Raw genomic sequence first — 13,774 nt, 5'->3', positions numbered from 1 at the left:
TGAATCCTACACGTTCCCGGGAGATGTTCATTATCTCGGCAATCTTTTTGATATTCACCGATCCATAAGAATCATTTCAGGCACAGCATCACATGTTGCCGGATCCATCACTGATGAAGGGAACCCACTGCGGACCTCGTCTTCAGCGCTGAAATGTCCAGTCCTGAATCGAGCTCTCCAGGTTTGTATGGTGCTGTATGAAGGACACTTATCTCCTAGTGTTTGAGACATCTCACCGTGAATGTCCTTTGCACACTTTCCTTGGAGAAACAGAAACTTGATCACAACCTGAACTTCCGGCATCGTGAAACTGACTTGTGCCTCCGCCATGACTATATCAAACCCGAAAAATAGAAAGAAGCTATTACAGGAGGAATATTATTTTTGCACCATAACATACTCATATTACACACTTTCAAATGAGATATGAATAGCAAATGGGAAACGATGTAAAGAGAGCAAAGACAGGAACTTATCAGCACCCCCTCGTATTCCTTTCACTCACACTATTTTAAAAACACAATGTCCTACTGAGAGTAATATACAGAGGGGTCCAAAAAAATGTACTCACTGTTTGTAATGCAATAATTTCGAAACAAACAGACTTACACGTACTAATCTCATGTGGACGTGTAGTGTAACTGTTTAATTTGTCGCGGGTAGGTGGCGCTGGCAATTTGCGCCGCGCATGCGCGAGTGTTGGAGCGATCACGCCAGTACAGCGGAAGACAGTCGAGTAGCAACAATGGCTGCAGTACGGTTATCATTTGTGGAATGCAAGACTGTATTGAAATGGTTCTGGAAGTACGAGAACATTCAAGAGGTTCAACGGCAGTGGTAGAATGAGTTTGGAACACGGCCTCCAACACGACGAACAATAGGCCGTATTCGTGATAAGTTCGAATCCGACGGAACTGTTCATGATGTGCACAAGGCAAGATCCGGTCGACCACGAACAGCTACAAGTCCAGAGTCCAGTGCTGCTGTGTTGCAACATTTCACCCGATCACCGCAAAAATCAGTGAACCAGGGAGCGTGCGAAAGTGGGGTGAGCCGGTCTAGCGTAAGATGAATTCTGAAGAGTGCACAGTGAAAAGTGTACATTCCAAGACTGCTACACGCGATCAACAAGGACGATCCGGATCGTAGGGTCGAATACTGCAAATTGTTTGAGCACATGGTTCGCAAGGATGGAGAATTTGCAGGGATAGTTGTGTGGTCTGACGAGGTGCAATTCAAACTTAACGGTATTGTGAACCGCCACAATTGTGTCTACTGGTCGCCCGTCAATCCTCACGTTTATGTGCAGAAGGCGGTGAATCTACCGGGGCTTAACGTGTGGTGTGGTCTGCCATCGCGTGGTTTGATTGGTCCCTTCTTCTTCGAGGGTAAACCAGTGAGGTGTATCTTGAAATGCTTCAGTCAAGGATTTTGCCTGCAATCCGAACCGTATTTGGCGATGAAATGTTTTACCTGCAGCAAGATGGAGCCCCGCCTCACTACCATCACGATGTCAGGTCGTACCTGGATGACACTCTCCCCGGACGGTGGATAGGTCGATGCGGTGCTATTGAGTACCCACCTCGGTCCCCTGATTTGACACCACTGGACTTCTACCTGTGGGGGACCGTCAAGGATGATGTGTATCGACAAAAACCAACTACACTCAATGAGCTACGTGAAAAAATAATAGCATCATGTGCTGCCATTATGCCAGATACACTGACGGCTGTAGTACGGTCTGCAGTTCGGCGCCATCGGAGTTGTTTACAAGTTGCTGGTGGTCATTTTGAACATCTAACATAACTCTCTCTCAGTGCCAAAAAATGTACCCACAAGTTAATTTTGTCAGAAGATATGGACTATCAAACAGTGAGTACATTTTTTTGGACCCCCCTGTAAATACCATGAAAGAAATGGCAATGCTGATGCATTATAACAGGGGGGGTTAAGACTGCTGGAGCATGGTGCTGATCATACCACCTCCAAAATAATTGCGCTCAAGAATATGTGGGCCCTACACCCACATCCCCTAAATGTGCCTTCATGGCAGGGTGCTATGTGAATGGGGAACTTTTATCTTACCTATACTACACCAAAGCTCTACCAGTTTTTTTCTATAAGATGTAATTAAATAGAAGATAATCAAAATATTAAAATATCTATCAATTAATTACGAAATTTGTATTTTCCACTCAATGTTTGTAAAAAAAAAAAATTAAGCATTTTGCATATTACAAGATAATTAGACTCTGCATATCCTGCAAGATACACGAACTGCATAAATTTGAAAAAAATATTTTCTAATTTACCACTGGTATCAACCACTACTGATTCATCAGCATATATACAAGAGCTAATCCCTAATTATAACTTCTTATAATTGTATAAGAATTGTGATTCTACCAGGAATTGAACCTGGATCTTTGGCATTCCTTGCCAATAGTTTACTGCTGATCTACATGCTGACCTACTGTCTCCCCACAGTTTCCACACATTAGGTCTCAATTAAGTTTTTATGTCCATTCTGGGTGTACAGGAATTATTACTGGACAAGTGAAGACTATTGCCATCTCCATGCAATTGAAGAAATTAATTCAACCGAAATAGCCATATGAAAAAGTTGGGCATATTCTCCAATGTTATCACGTTTAGCAGCAGTAAACCAACTCTTTCATATTGTATATAGAAATTCCCGGAAAATTTGAAGTTGTTAAGACTTCTGTTTTTGTTTTACTTACATGCCTGCAGGGCATTTTATTTAGATCATATTTAATTAATCTAGATTGGGTGTATAATAAATACAGTGCATTTCTTTGTCCCTTGTGCGCCTGTCGGCAGACCTCTTGGCACCTGGCCAGACGCCAACTCCCGTCAAATCGCGTGTGATATCTCCGCTATGAAAACTGATGGCATCGAAATGACTTCAAGTTCTCACAATTACAATTACATTCAAAATAAGCACGTTAATTGTCACAGCGGATGTTGGAAATGTTGTCCTCGTGCATCCACACATTTCTGGCATGTTTTTCTTTAATTTCGTGGAGCTTTGCTACCAAAACACGCTAAAAGGTCACTGTAGTTTCCTAACAGCTCGCAGCGGCAGAGCTGCAACTGAAACACATGGCTTTGTGCATAACTTGTGAATTCCGTAACCCAATCCCATTTCAGTAACTTTGCGATTTCATTCCAGTTGAACTTTTAAAGTGTTTAGTGTTCCAAATGTTATTTGTGTTTTGCTATAGTTTTCATAATGGCACATTACAACAAAATAAAATCTATGGAACAAACCCCCACACATTAGAAGAACTGAAGGAGAATATCAGGAGAGAAACTGAAGCAATTTCAGAAGCTGAACTGTTGCGTGTAAACGGAAATTTCCTAAAAACATCCCATAAATGTGTGGATGCACGAGGATCACATTTCCAACATCCCCTGTGACAATTAACGTGCTTATTTTGAATATAATTGTAATTCTGAGAACTTGAAGTCATTTCGATGCCATCAGTTTTCATAGCAGAGATATCACACACGATTTGGCGGGAGTTGCCGTCTGGCCCGGCACCAAGCAGGTAGCGGACAAGCGCACAAGGGATGGAAAAAAAATGCACTGTATATACAAGTAATAAGAATTGCTGTGGGAGACCAGGTCAAATGTTCAGAATATGCCACTGACACACAGACTTATGTGTGAATGTGGGGTAGGAATGCCAAAGATCCAGGGTTCGATTCCTGCTGGTGCAAAATTTTCAAATCTTCTACGAGGGTTATTTTTTAAGTAAGGTCCGTTTTGCAATAAAAAACGAATAAGTAAATGTTTTCAAAAAAACATTTATTTTCTGAATTTACATACACTTCTCTATTTTTCTACATAATTTCCTTGCCGGTTTAAACATTTATCGTAATGAACTACGAGTTTTTGGATACCCTCCTCATAGAACTCTGCCGCCTGTGATGATAGCCAGTTACTCACGGTCGTTTTCAATTTTTCATCAGTGTCTAAACGCTTGCCACCCAGGAAGATCTTCAGATGGCGGAAGACGTGGTAGTCGCTAGGTGCAAGGTCTGGACTGTATGGCAGATGATCAAATACCTCCCAGCCGGTCAAAGTGAAAGCAAAACAGACACTTTCAAAGTGCAAGATCATGGCAACTGTGTTTTGGGACAGTCAGGGTGTTTTGTTAGTGGACGTTTTGCCCCAAGGAACAACAATTAACTCAGCTTCCTACTGTGAGACCCTAAGAAAACTTTGTCGAGCAATCCAGAACAAACAGTGTGGAACGCTGTCAGTCGGTCATACTGATTCATGAGAATGCAAGGGCACATGCTGCGGCTCAAACTCAAGATCTGATTGAATCTTTTGGCTGGAAGGTATTCGATCATCCACCATACAGTCCAGACCTTGTGCCTAGCAACTACCACCTCTTCCGCCATATGAAGATCTTCCTGGGTGGCAAGCGTTTAGACACTGATGAAAAAGTGAAAACGACCGTGAGTAACTGGCTATCATCACAGGCGGCAGAGTTCTATGAGGAGGGTATCCAAAAACTCGTAGTTCATTACGATAAATGTTTAAACCGGCAAGGAAATTATGTAGAAAAATAGAGAAGTGTATGTAAATGAAAGTGTATGACCTTACTTAAAAAATAACCCTCATATATTAAGTTACATGATTCAAACAAAAGTTGGAAAAAAAACTATGGTTTGACAAGTGTTTAAAGCCGAGATCTAGCATTCAAGGCCAATGACAAGACAAAATGATCATAAGAATTTTCAACCTGCGAAGCAACAATTCTCCATTTATTTCAATTTTTCTGAAGTTCTGAAAGAGCCCTTAAAATGTTCTTATACTTACTTATTATTGAATCTCGAACCTTGTCATCTACAGTAAAACCAGCATTTATGAGAGAACCATTACAAGCATCATATACCAGAGATCTCATTATTTCCCAAAATTCTGTCAATTTTTTCTTCCAGTCTGTTATCTTTTCTGTCTGCAAATTACACAATGTACATGTAATGTAAAAATTGCATCACACAAAAACAAAGAACTTATCTTTTACACCAATCATTTTATTGCTTGTTTGCATTTGATGTTGCTTTTCTGCCTCTTTACCTAAATCAGTGACAAGAATGAATGATGATTAACATAAATAGATGTAACAACATGCACAATGAAACATCCATGCTCTGACCAGGACTGAGATCCAGTCACCAAGGCAACACCCGGTCACATGACTTATGTAATAATGTACAAGACAAAAGGCAAAATACTGGCCTGAAAACAAAAAAATTCTAATAATTTCTTAAAGGTTTGCAAAACCACAGTCTTACAGACATGAATGAAATAAAACTCTCTACTTGCATGTGATCTACAAGCTTGGCTGAACAAGCAAGGTAGTCGGCAGTGATGTACGTTTTTCACGTAACACTGCAGGTGATGATAATGCAAATGTAGTTCTTTTATCCTTTTAGTCACTTTTAATTCTGTTTTCCTTCACTTGATTTCTGGAAACCCCTAAGGAAGGATCGGGTAACAGACCCAAAATGTTGGAACTATTATAGGAATTCTAAACCACACAAAAATAGAAACTTTTACTTCACTGATAAAAACATAAAAGTAAAAATAAATATTTTTATCATTATTTTGTAGTTCTTTCAACAACATTATCATTCTTATCTTCTTTTTTTCTCTGATCATCTCCTTCCTTACCAAATTATGTTTCTGAGAGCAGTGTAAAAATAGGTCTGTATATTATTACTTTCGCAATCCTGTTCCTTAGCACGTAGATTATGTTCTCCATTTCATGCACTAGTATTAGGTAATAGCTGTTTTACACATATCAACTTGCAATGCAGAAAGCCCACTTCAGATTGCCATGAAGCAAGATGACTATGAAATAGAAATCTGGGTTTTCTCATTGGATTGTTGTGACATGCAGGCATCACTCAATTGCTTTGCCAAAACAGAAGAATCCATGCAGGGTGACCAGAACTTTCAGCTCACAGAAGTCACATCGCAGGATGATGAATGTAATATTCTCAGGTGCAATTATCTTGCTGTGTGAAATTTGAACTTAACTTACCATGCAGCAATCTGAAGGCATCTTGCCATGTGGTAATCTGAACTCATCTTGCCATGTGGTAATCTGAATTCATCTTGTTGTGTGGCAATCTGAATTCATCTTGTTGTGTGGCAATCTGAACTCATCTTGCCATGTGGCAATCTGAACTCATCTTGCCATGTGGCAATCTGAACTCATCTTGCCATGTGGCAATCTGAACTCATCTTGCCATGTGGCAATCTGAACTCATCTTGCCATGTGACAATCTGAACTCATCTTGCCATGTGACAATCTGAACTCATCTTGCCATGTGACAATCTGAACTCATCTTGCCATGTGGCAATCTGAACTTATATTCCTGTGCTCCAAGTTAATAGAGGTAATACAGACTATGTACTGAAAAATTTAGGAATATGCAAATATGAAAATTATACATACCAATAGAGAATCAATCTTAAATTTATCCAAACATGTTACTGATAATGTATCAACCTGATTATAATAAGGTAAACATTCAGATTGTGCATGATATTCACCTACATGATAACTGAATACACAACTGTATATAATTAGATGGGTCTGATAAGTTTTGTCTTAAAAGAAAAAGAACCTGTTCAGAAATGTATTTTTAAATTGCAGTTTAGTTAAATATTGCTTTCCTATTCCTAGAAAAAATTACAAAAGAACAGAATTTTAAAGAAAAATTACAAGCTATTTACATAAATATGGAAGAAAGGTAAGCAATTTTACTGACAATAAACACACTTCTATTGATCACTACCAACCAATGAATATTCAGTACTGAATGAACATTCCAACTGATATCAGTTTCAGCCTTTCTAAACATAAGAAACACAAACTTACCTGTGCTTCCAAGAAGTCTGATAGAGATACACTTTCATCAACAAATATGTGTGGAAAAAAATGATCTTCAACAGACACACGCATTTGTTGTATTTCCAATAAAGCATTGCAAAGTGCCGGGTCCAGGTAAAATAAACTCTTTGCCAAATCTTCTCTTGACTTACTGTATCTAGTCCACCTAACATTTTTATGCCACACATAAAAGCCCTTCCACTTTCTAAACAATGCAAAGCATTTGATCTGAAATGCATGACAAAGTAAATTTCTCAAGATTGTAAAACAAAAAAAATAAAGATACATTACTTAATTGAAAGGTTTAATAACCTTTGCAAACCTTCATAATATGATAACATTCAGGGATTACAGAGAAATTACTTCTTAAAATTCTACACCAGCTTTAACTGGATGTTAATTAGAATGAGATAATTGAATATTTAAAGAACAACTCCTTATATATACACTACGGTTTTAGTATAGTAAAAGCAGTCATCTGCAGTGACCTTGGTACTTGGGGTAAATGGGTAAATCTTTAAAAATCCCCTCCAACACACACAAATGCATATATTGCTGTGGTGTTTCAATGGTTTTAAAGCATTTAGCCATTTAAATGGAAGTGATAATTTGAAAATAATAAACTTGAAAAAAAAAAGTCTTAGGTTCAAATAGTCATGCATCATTTCCAAGTGTTCGTTAGCAATCTTTATGGTTGCATATTAAATTTTGAAAACCAGAAAAGTGATGCAAAATGACATAAATGTAAATTACCCAGCAAGAAAAATGGTAAGAGGTTGTGTGTGATTTCCACAATAATGTTTATATTGATTATTTATTTTTTCACTGAATATTATTTCACTACAGACAAAGTATAATGTACCACCACCCACACACACACAATATGCATTTTTCCAGTTGTTATGTTTACTACAATTTATTGATTAGCTCTCATACTTGCACGGTGATTCACCCAAACAGTCACCATAGATAGCATGTAAGTTAACTGCAAGTTAAATCGAACTTGCATTTAACTTACGTGCTATCTGGCACTATGTCTGTCGGTTGTGAGGAGTACACCATGTTCTTAGCCATTCCCCACAAAGTAAAATTGCATGGCACCCCCAAGCTATCAGTGATCACAAAATATCACTACAGTTGAGACTGCTTTATACGTCACTCAGTTCTGTGTAATTCTGTTTTATACGTAAATTACTGCAGGTCCCAGCAAAATATAATTTAAAAACATGTAAATTAAACCTTATTTCTACTTAATGCATTTATACATAATACGGTGTTATACGAACTAATTTTCATGAAATTCAGTTGATTTGTACATAACCAAGCTACATTAATGTCACAGAAGTGACAGTTTTCAGTTGCTACTGATCGGCCATAGAGAACAGAAAGAGGAAAAAGTTACACGCTTGACTAGAAAGAAAAATTTACACAGGAAATGGATGGTAATCCACATAAAACTAAAATTGAAATAGCTGCAGATTTAGGCATCAATAAATCCAAAATATGCACAGTCATTAGTAAAAGAAATGGTATTTTAGACGATTTTTTTAAAATTGGGTAGGAAAACTACAGTGTCTACTGTAGTATTTCAGTATCAAAGTGTTAACTAATAATGTGGCAAATGTAATGTGTAATGTAATGTGTTTAGGAATCAAACTTTTAGATTCGTTAATTTACCACTTTATGACAAAAATAATCTATATTACATGCATCTTGTTCCTCAAAATAGATACAATTACAGTATTTTAACAATGATATGACTTGGTATCTAAATCTGATTTGTAAGTAATTCTCAGTTATACGTATTATTTTCTTTTCACCTTGACATGTGTGTAACTCAGGTTCAACTGTATCAGTGAACTCTTTCAATCATTGTTTCCTCATTCCATCATTAGTTCCATGTGTAAAGTGACATGTATTTAAAGATTATTTAACTGAACGAAAAAGAGAGAGCTTTCTGTTAGTCTTAAGGAATTATAAATATAGTTTTATTATTTTTGTTTTTACATATTATAATAAAAAAGAAAATGATTTCAGTAATTTGTCTCCACACAAAATACATGTCATTAATAATAAGACTTCTCACTGTGAGAAGATTTATAGCACATTCAGTGAAAAAGCACGGGACTTTTACTTTGCTCATTTTAGGACTATGGATATGGAGAAACAACAACAGCACAAGCCTGGGCAACTCGTCTTAATTGTGAAAGAAAGATCTTCTATGCACATGTATGTGCAACTGTGAGTAAGCAAGAGTAGAACTGCATCATCATCATCACCCAAATAGAATAAACGCACGATATATATATTATTTTGATAATGCAAATCAAGAATTGCAGTATAAAGCACACAAAGCGGCCTTAACAATTGACTAACATCATGTTTCTCCATGTCAGTTGGGTTCCTTTCATTAACGTGCGAAATATAAACATGTTTAGAGATGCTGCAGTGCTTTCCGTAAATTGGTTTCCATTCTTGATGATTGTTGTTTTGTGCTCTCGTGTTTCTTGGAGCAACAGCGGCATCTTTGATAATTCGTTTTCCTTTGTTTGACTTCAAACCCAATTGAAAAAAATCGATTTTAATAGCCGTGGTTCATTCGCAACGTTTAATTCAGTGGCAGAGTTTGTGGCATGGTAGTGTGTGTTTACGTATTGTACCGATTATATTTTTTTGCTTCGATTTGGAGAAAATTTGTGTGTAAATCAGAGCTCTTTTGTGATTGCGTCTGTGTGAAGATGAAATTTTAATTAGTCTGTTGTAGTGCAAGCAGATGAAGAGGGATTAACATGTCGGGTATATTAGTTAGTGTATATGATTATTTTAGAGAAGATAGTAAAAAGTCGAAACTTGATAATGCCATCCATAAAAGTCATTCTGATGTCAGTGCAGAGGAATTTGAAGGCATTTCACCAGTTGAAGTTGAAAGTGATACAGAAGACACAATCGAAGGGGACTATCGGTAAATGGTTCTGCTGTTTCAAACTCTCTTCCCAGTGATATTGCCGATACTCCAAATGAACTTCCACAACAGTTTTTATTAACGCATTTTCCTCAGAAAGCATTTGGCAATATAAAGAGAAGTTTCAAGGCTGATTGGTATAAGTATTTTAAATAGTTGGAATACAACGTTCAAGCTGATTCAGCCTTTTGTTTCCCATGCAGATTCCTTGGAACTGGAAGCAAACGTGGGATAGTCACATTCACAAAAATTGGCTTTCATAACTGGAAACGAGCTCTGGATAAAGATTCTGGTTTTCAAAAACATGACAACAGTCAGGCTCATAAAGCTGCTCAGATATCATGGGAGTCCTACATTAAAATGAAAGAACACGGTACATAAGTGTCAGTTTGTAGTCTAGTAAGTAAAGCTCATGCAGCTCAAGTAAAAGAAAACAGAATATTTGGTACAAATTATAGACATATTACGAAACACTGCTGTTCATTGAATAACGCAAAGAGGACATCACGAATCCAGCCAAAGTTCTAATCAAGGAAATATCTTTCAGTGACCTTTTTTCAAAAACCAACACCCTCTTGAGAATAAAATTTTACCATGCAGGTAGACAAAATGCAAAATATTTCCTCCCTTCTATTCAAAACGAATTGTTAAAAATCATTGCAAAATTAGTTGTAAATAAATTTAGTGAAGAACATGAACTACGCTGGGAGCCATTTCATGAGGGTGGTAAAATGATCAAATTAAACTTTTAACACATAAAAATAACAAGAAAACCTACAAAACTAAGAAAAAATTGTTGAATGAATTTGATTAAAATGGTTATTCCAGAAATCTAATTACTATTCCAGTAACTGTGACTAAATGATTTTTGGTAAACTAAATCCTTTTTAATGTTATCAGTTGAAAAAGATTTTTCCCATCATTGCGTTGCTTGTTTACAAGCTTCATTTGTCTTGTAAAAGCATACAGAAGCCTTTCTTTAGCATATTTCACTTCAATTTTTATACAGGGTGTCCCACTCGAAAGGGAACCCTGAATTTGTTTGGTAAAAAATGGAAATTAGGAGTAAAGGAAACGAAATTTGAACATGGCCTACCTGTATTTGTGGGAAAAGAAATTACATCACAAAAAGGGGTTGAAAATGACCTCCACCAATTTGTAAACACAGTTGAACACGACGTTGCAAGTTTGTGAATGTAGCTATTAGAACCTCGGGTGTCACTGCATGGATTTCACGGCGGATGTTTTCCTGTAGCTCATCGAGAGTGCGTGGTTTATTCTTGAAGACATTTTCTTTAAGGTTACCCCATAGGAAAAAGTCAGGTGGGGTCAAATCCAGTGACCTTGGGGGCCACAATCATTTGAAAATGACTCTGTTAGGGGAAAAACAATTCCACCTCAGCCATGCTCACTCCCGAGGTGTGTGACGTTGCACCATCTTGTTTGTACCATTCGAGTGTCAGTTCCTGATCGTCTAAATGGTTCACAAACTCTCGGAAAAGGTCAATGTAAACTTCACTTGTCACAGTAGAGGTTACTGTTCCACAGGTTTCAAACTTCCTCACTAAACTGTGTATGCAGTGTTTCGACGGTTTCTTTCGCCCACCAAAATGTTCCACAAACAATCCCTGACATGTTTTAAAGGAGCCACTTATCCAATATTGTTTGACAATAAACACGCGCTCTTCAAGAGAATACCGATACGTTGTTAAAAACACAATGACAAAGTCACATCAAGCCACTAACTCCGCTTATGCTTCACTGAAACACGGCGACTCGCTGAACCTGCCTGTTGACCCACTTCTTCAGTCTTTACGATGCACAGTGTTGCTACGTCAACTTTCTCATGTAATGAACTGCAATCTGTCCAAATTTGATACCATTCGGTGAAATACTTACCCAATGACGCGACAATTTATGAGTTCCCTTTCGAGTGGGACACCCGTTAATATTTTTTTTTTTTTTTTACAGAATACAGGGAATTTATATGCAGAATTTTTTAACACTAACAAAAATTGCATACAAAGTATTTGTAATAATTGTATTCAAGAACAAGAATACTCCCATACAGCACAACGCATTGATGCCAGGGGAAGGGGGGTGGGGGGTGGGAGGACCCTCATAAAACGTCACTCCAACTTGAAAAATTACTAGCACCGGCCCATGGTCATGACCGAACCAGAGCTCACCTAAAAATATTATATCCAACATTGAGCCCACCCTATGAAAAAATTTCTGGCAATGCCACTGCAACTTCATCATCATGATTGGGGGAGTGGTGATGATGAAATTTTATAAATAGTTATTTTTAAAGAATTCACACAAAACCCACACATAATTCCATTCCATGCAAAATTAAGGCACTGATAACATACACACAATGACAATGCTGGGAGGAAGGAAGTGAGACAGAAGACCTTGAGATGCAATGTGCAAGCGTGAAGCCCATGGAGCACAGAGTGCTAGCCAACTTGCACACACTGAGCTGCCCAAGCCTGCTCAATTAGGATGCTATGATTAATGTGAACAATAAATAAATTTTATTGAAATATATTACTATAGCACAAAGAGAAGATTTATTATTATTAATATTATCTTGTGTACAGTGCTTTTCTTTTTTAACTGGTAAGAGCATGTAAGAATTCTATACACACCTGTATTAATTTACAGTAATATTGATATTCTCTATCCCAGATATCCAATGGCGTGAAGATCATTTCTGTTGATCGCCACTGAGTGACTCCATGATAACTTACAGTCACATAATTAGTTTTGTCTATCTCCTCATATGGAACAACTCTGAAAAAAAAAAAGCCATAAGTAACAATGTTATGTTCATGTGGGTATAACACAGAGTAAGAATATAAATTATTCAGGATTTCAGAAATGGTAAACTTAGTGAAATATCTATAAGTGCAGAACATGTACTTACATTATCCACATGTCTCTGTATTCTATTTGATCAAAAGTATCCGGACACACCGCGAAACGTGTGTTTATCGTAGATGGTGCCACAGTACTGCCATCTACTGTGTGGAACACATGGTCAGCGATTTCAGTAGTCTGCAGACAGCGCGAGACAGCGGTGTGGGATGGTCTGAGGAACTCACAAACTTTCAATGTGGTCAGGTGGTTGGGTGCCACCAGGGGCGATTCGTCCATGTAGGAAGTGAGGAACTTCCTACAGTTCATTTGTACTTATTTCCAGTTCTCAAATTTTAGGAGTTTCATGCGTGTTATAAAATTATAAGCGCAATGTACGTTGCTTAGGTTAGCTACTGTCAAGAGTTAACAGCTGCCTCTGGCTCCAGCCACAGCCAAAAGACTATGGTTACAGGCTTGCTGCCGCTCACTGAGGAACATCAGCGGTCATCTTACAGAGAGATGGGTGAGGAGTGAAAGGGGCAGTGAAGGAGGGGGCAGGTTGCAAAGATCGGCGAGGGCCGAGGAACCAGCAAAAGTTTCCTCAATCAGCGATGCCAACCCCAGCAAAATGGTACTAAACCAAGCACAGTTATATCTTTGTTGGCACCTAGCACCCTGACTTTGGCATAATGAAAAAATCTCGCATAATCTGCAAACGCCAGTCCCTGGAAGAGGGAAATCGAATTCAAAGAAATATGTTTGCGGGGGGGGGGGGGGGGGAATTATGTCCAAATCTTAATTCTACTTCACCAGTGGACATGTTTCAAATGAAAGGGAGTATGCTGATCGAGCGGCAAACTATTTTACAACCATGCCACGATCCATCCTCTATCTTTTCTTTATTCTGCCTGATTTAGTTAGTCAGGAGATTTTATGGTAAGAAATCGGTAGAAAGTTAGGAGTAAACAATTTTCTCAAACCTTTTTAAGTTCTATGTTGAACACAT

General features: G+C 37.8%; 1 protein-coding gene across 3 annotated transcripts in view; it reads right to left on the bottom strand.

The window, feature by feature from the left end:
• Dhc16F (Dynein heavy chain at 16F) overlaps positions 1 to 13,774 on the bottom strand; it is a 224,355-nt gene that overhangs the window by 183,389 nt on the left and 27,192 nt on the right. For all 3 annotated transcript variants that reach the window (XM_083138102.1, XM_083138119.1, XM_083138111.1), the window contains exons 6-8: positions 12,558 to 12,702; positions 6,930 to 7,169; positions 4,856 to 4,994 (exon numbers count right to left, since the gene is read on the bottom strand). In XM_083138102.1, coding sequence (XP_082994228.1) covers positions 4,856 to 4,994; positions 6,930 to 7,169; positions 12,558 to 12,702 — 524 coding nt within the window. The remainder of the gene's footprint in view (positions 1 to 4,855; positions 4,995 to 6,929; positions 7,170 to 12,557; positions 12,703 to 13,774) is intronic.

The sequence above is a fragment of the Lepisma saccharinum genome, chromosome 1 (genome assembly GCF_977018435.1).
Source record: "Lepisma saccharinum chromosome 1, izLepSacc3.1, whole genome shotgun sequence".
Lineage (NCBI taxonomy): Eukaryota > Metazoa > Arthropoda > Insecta > Zygentoma > Lepismatidae > Lepisma > Lepisma saccharinum.
This window is presented reverse-complemented; position numbering and strand designations above follow the sequence as displayed.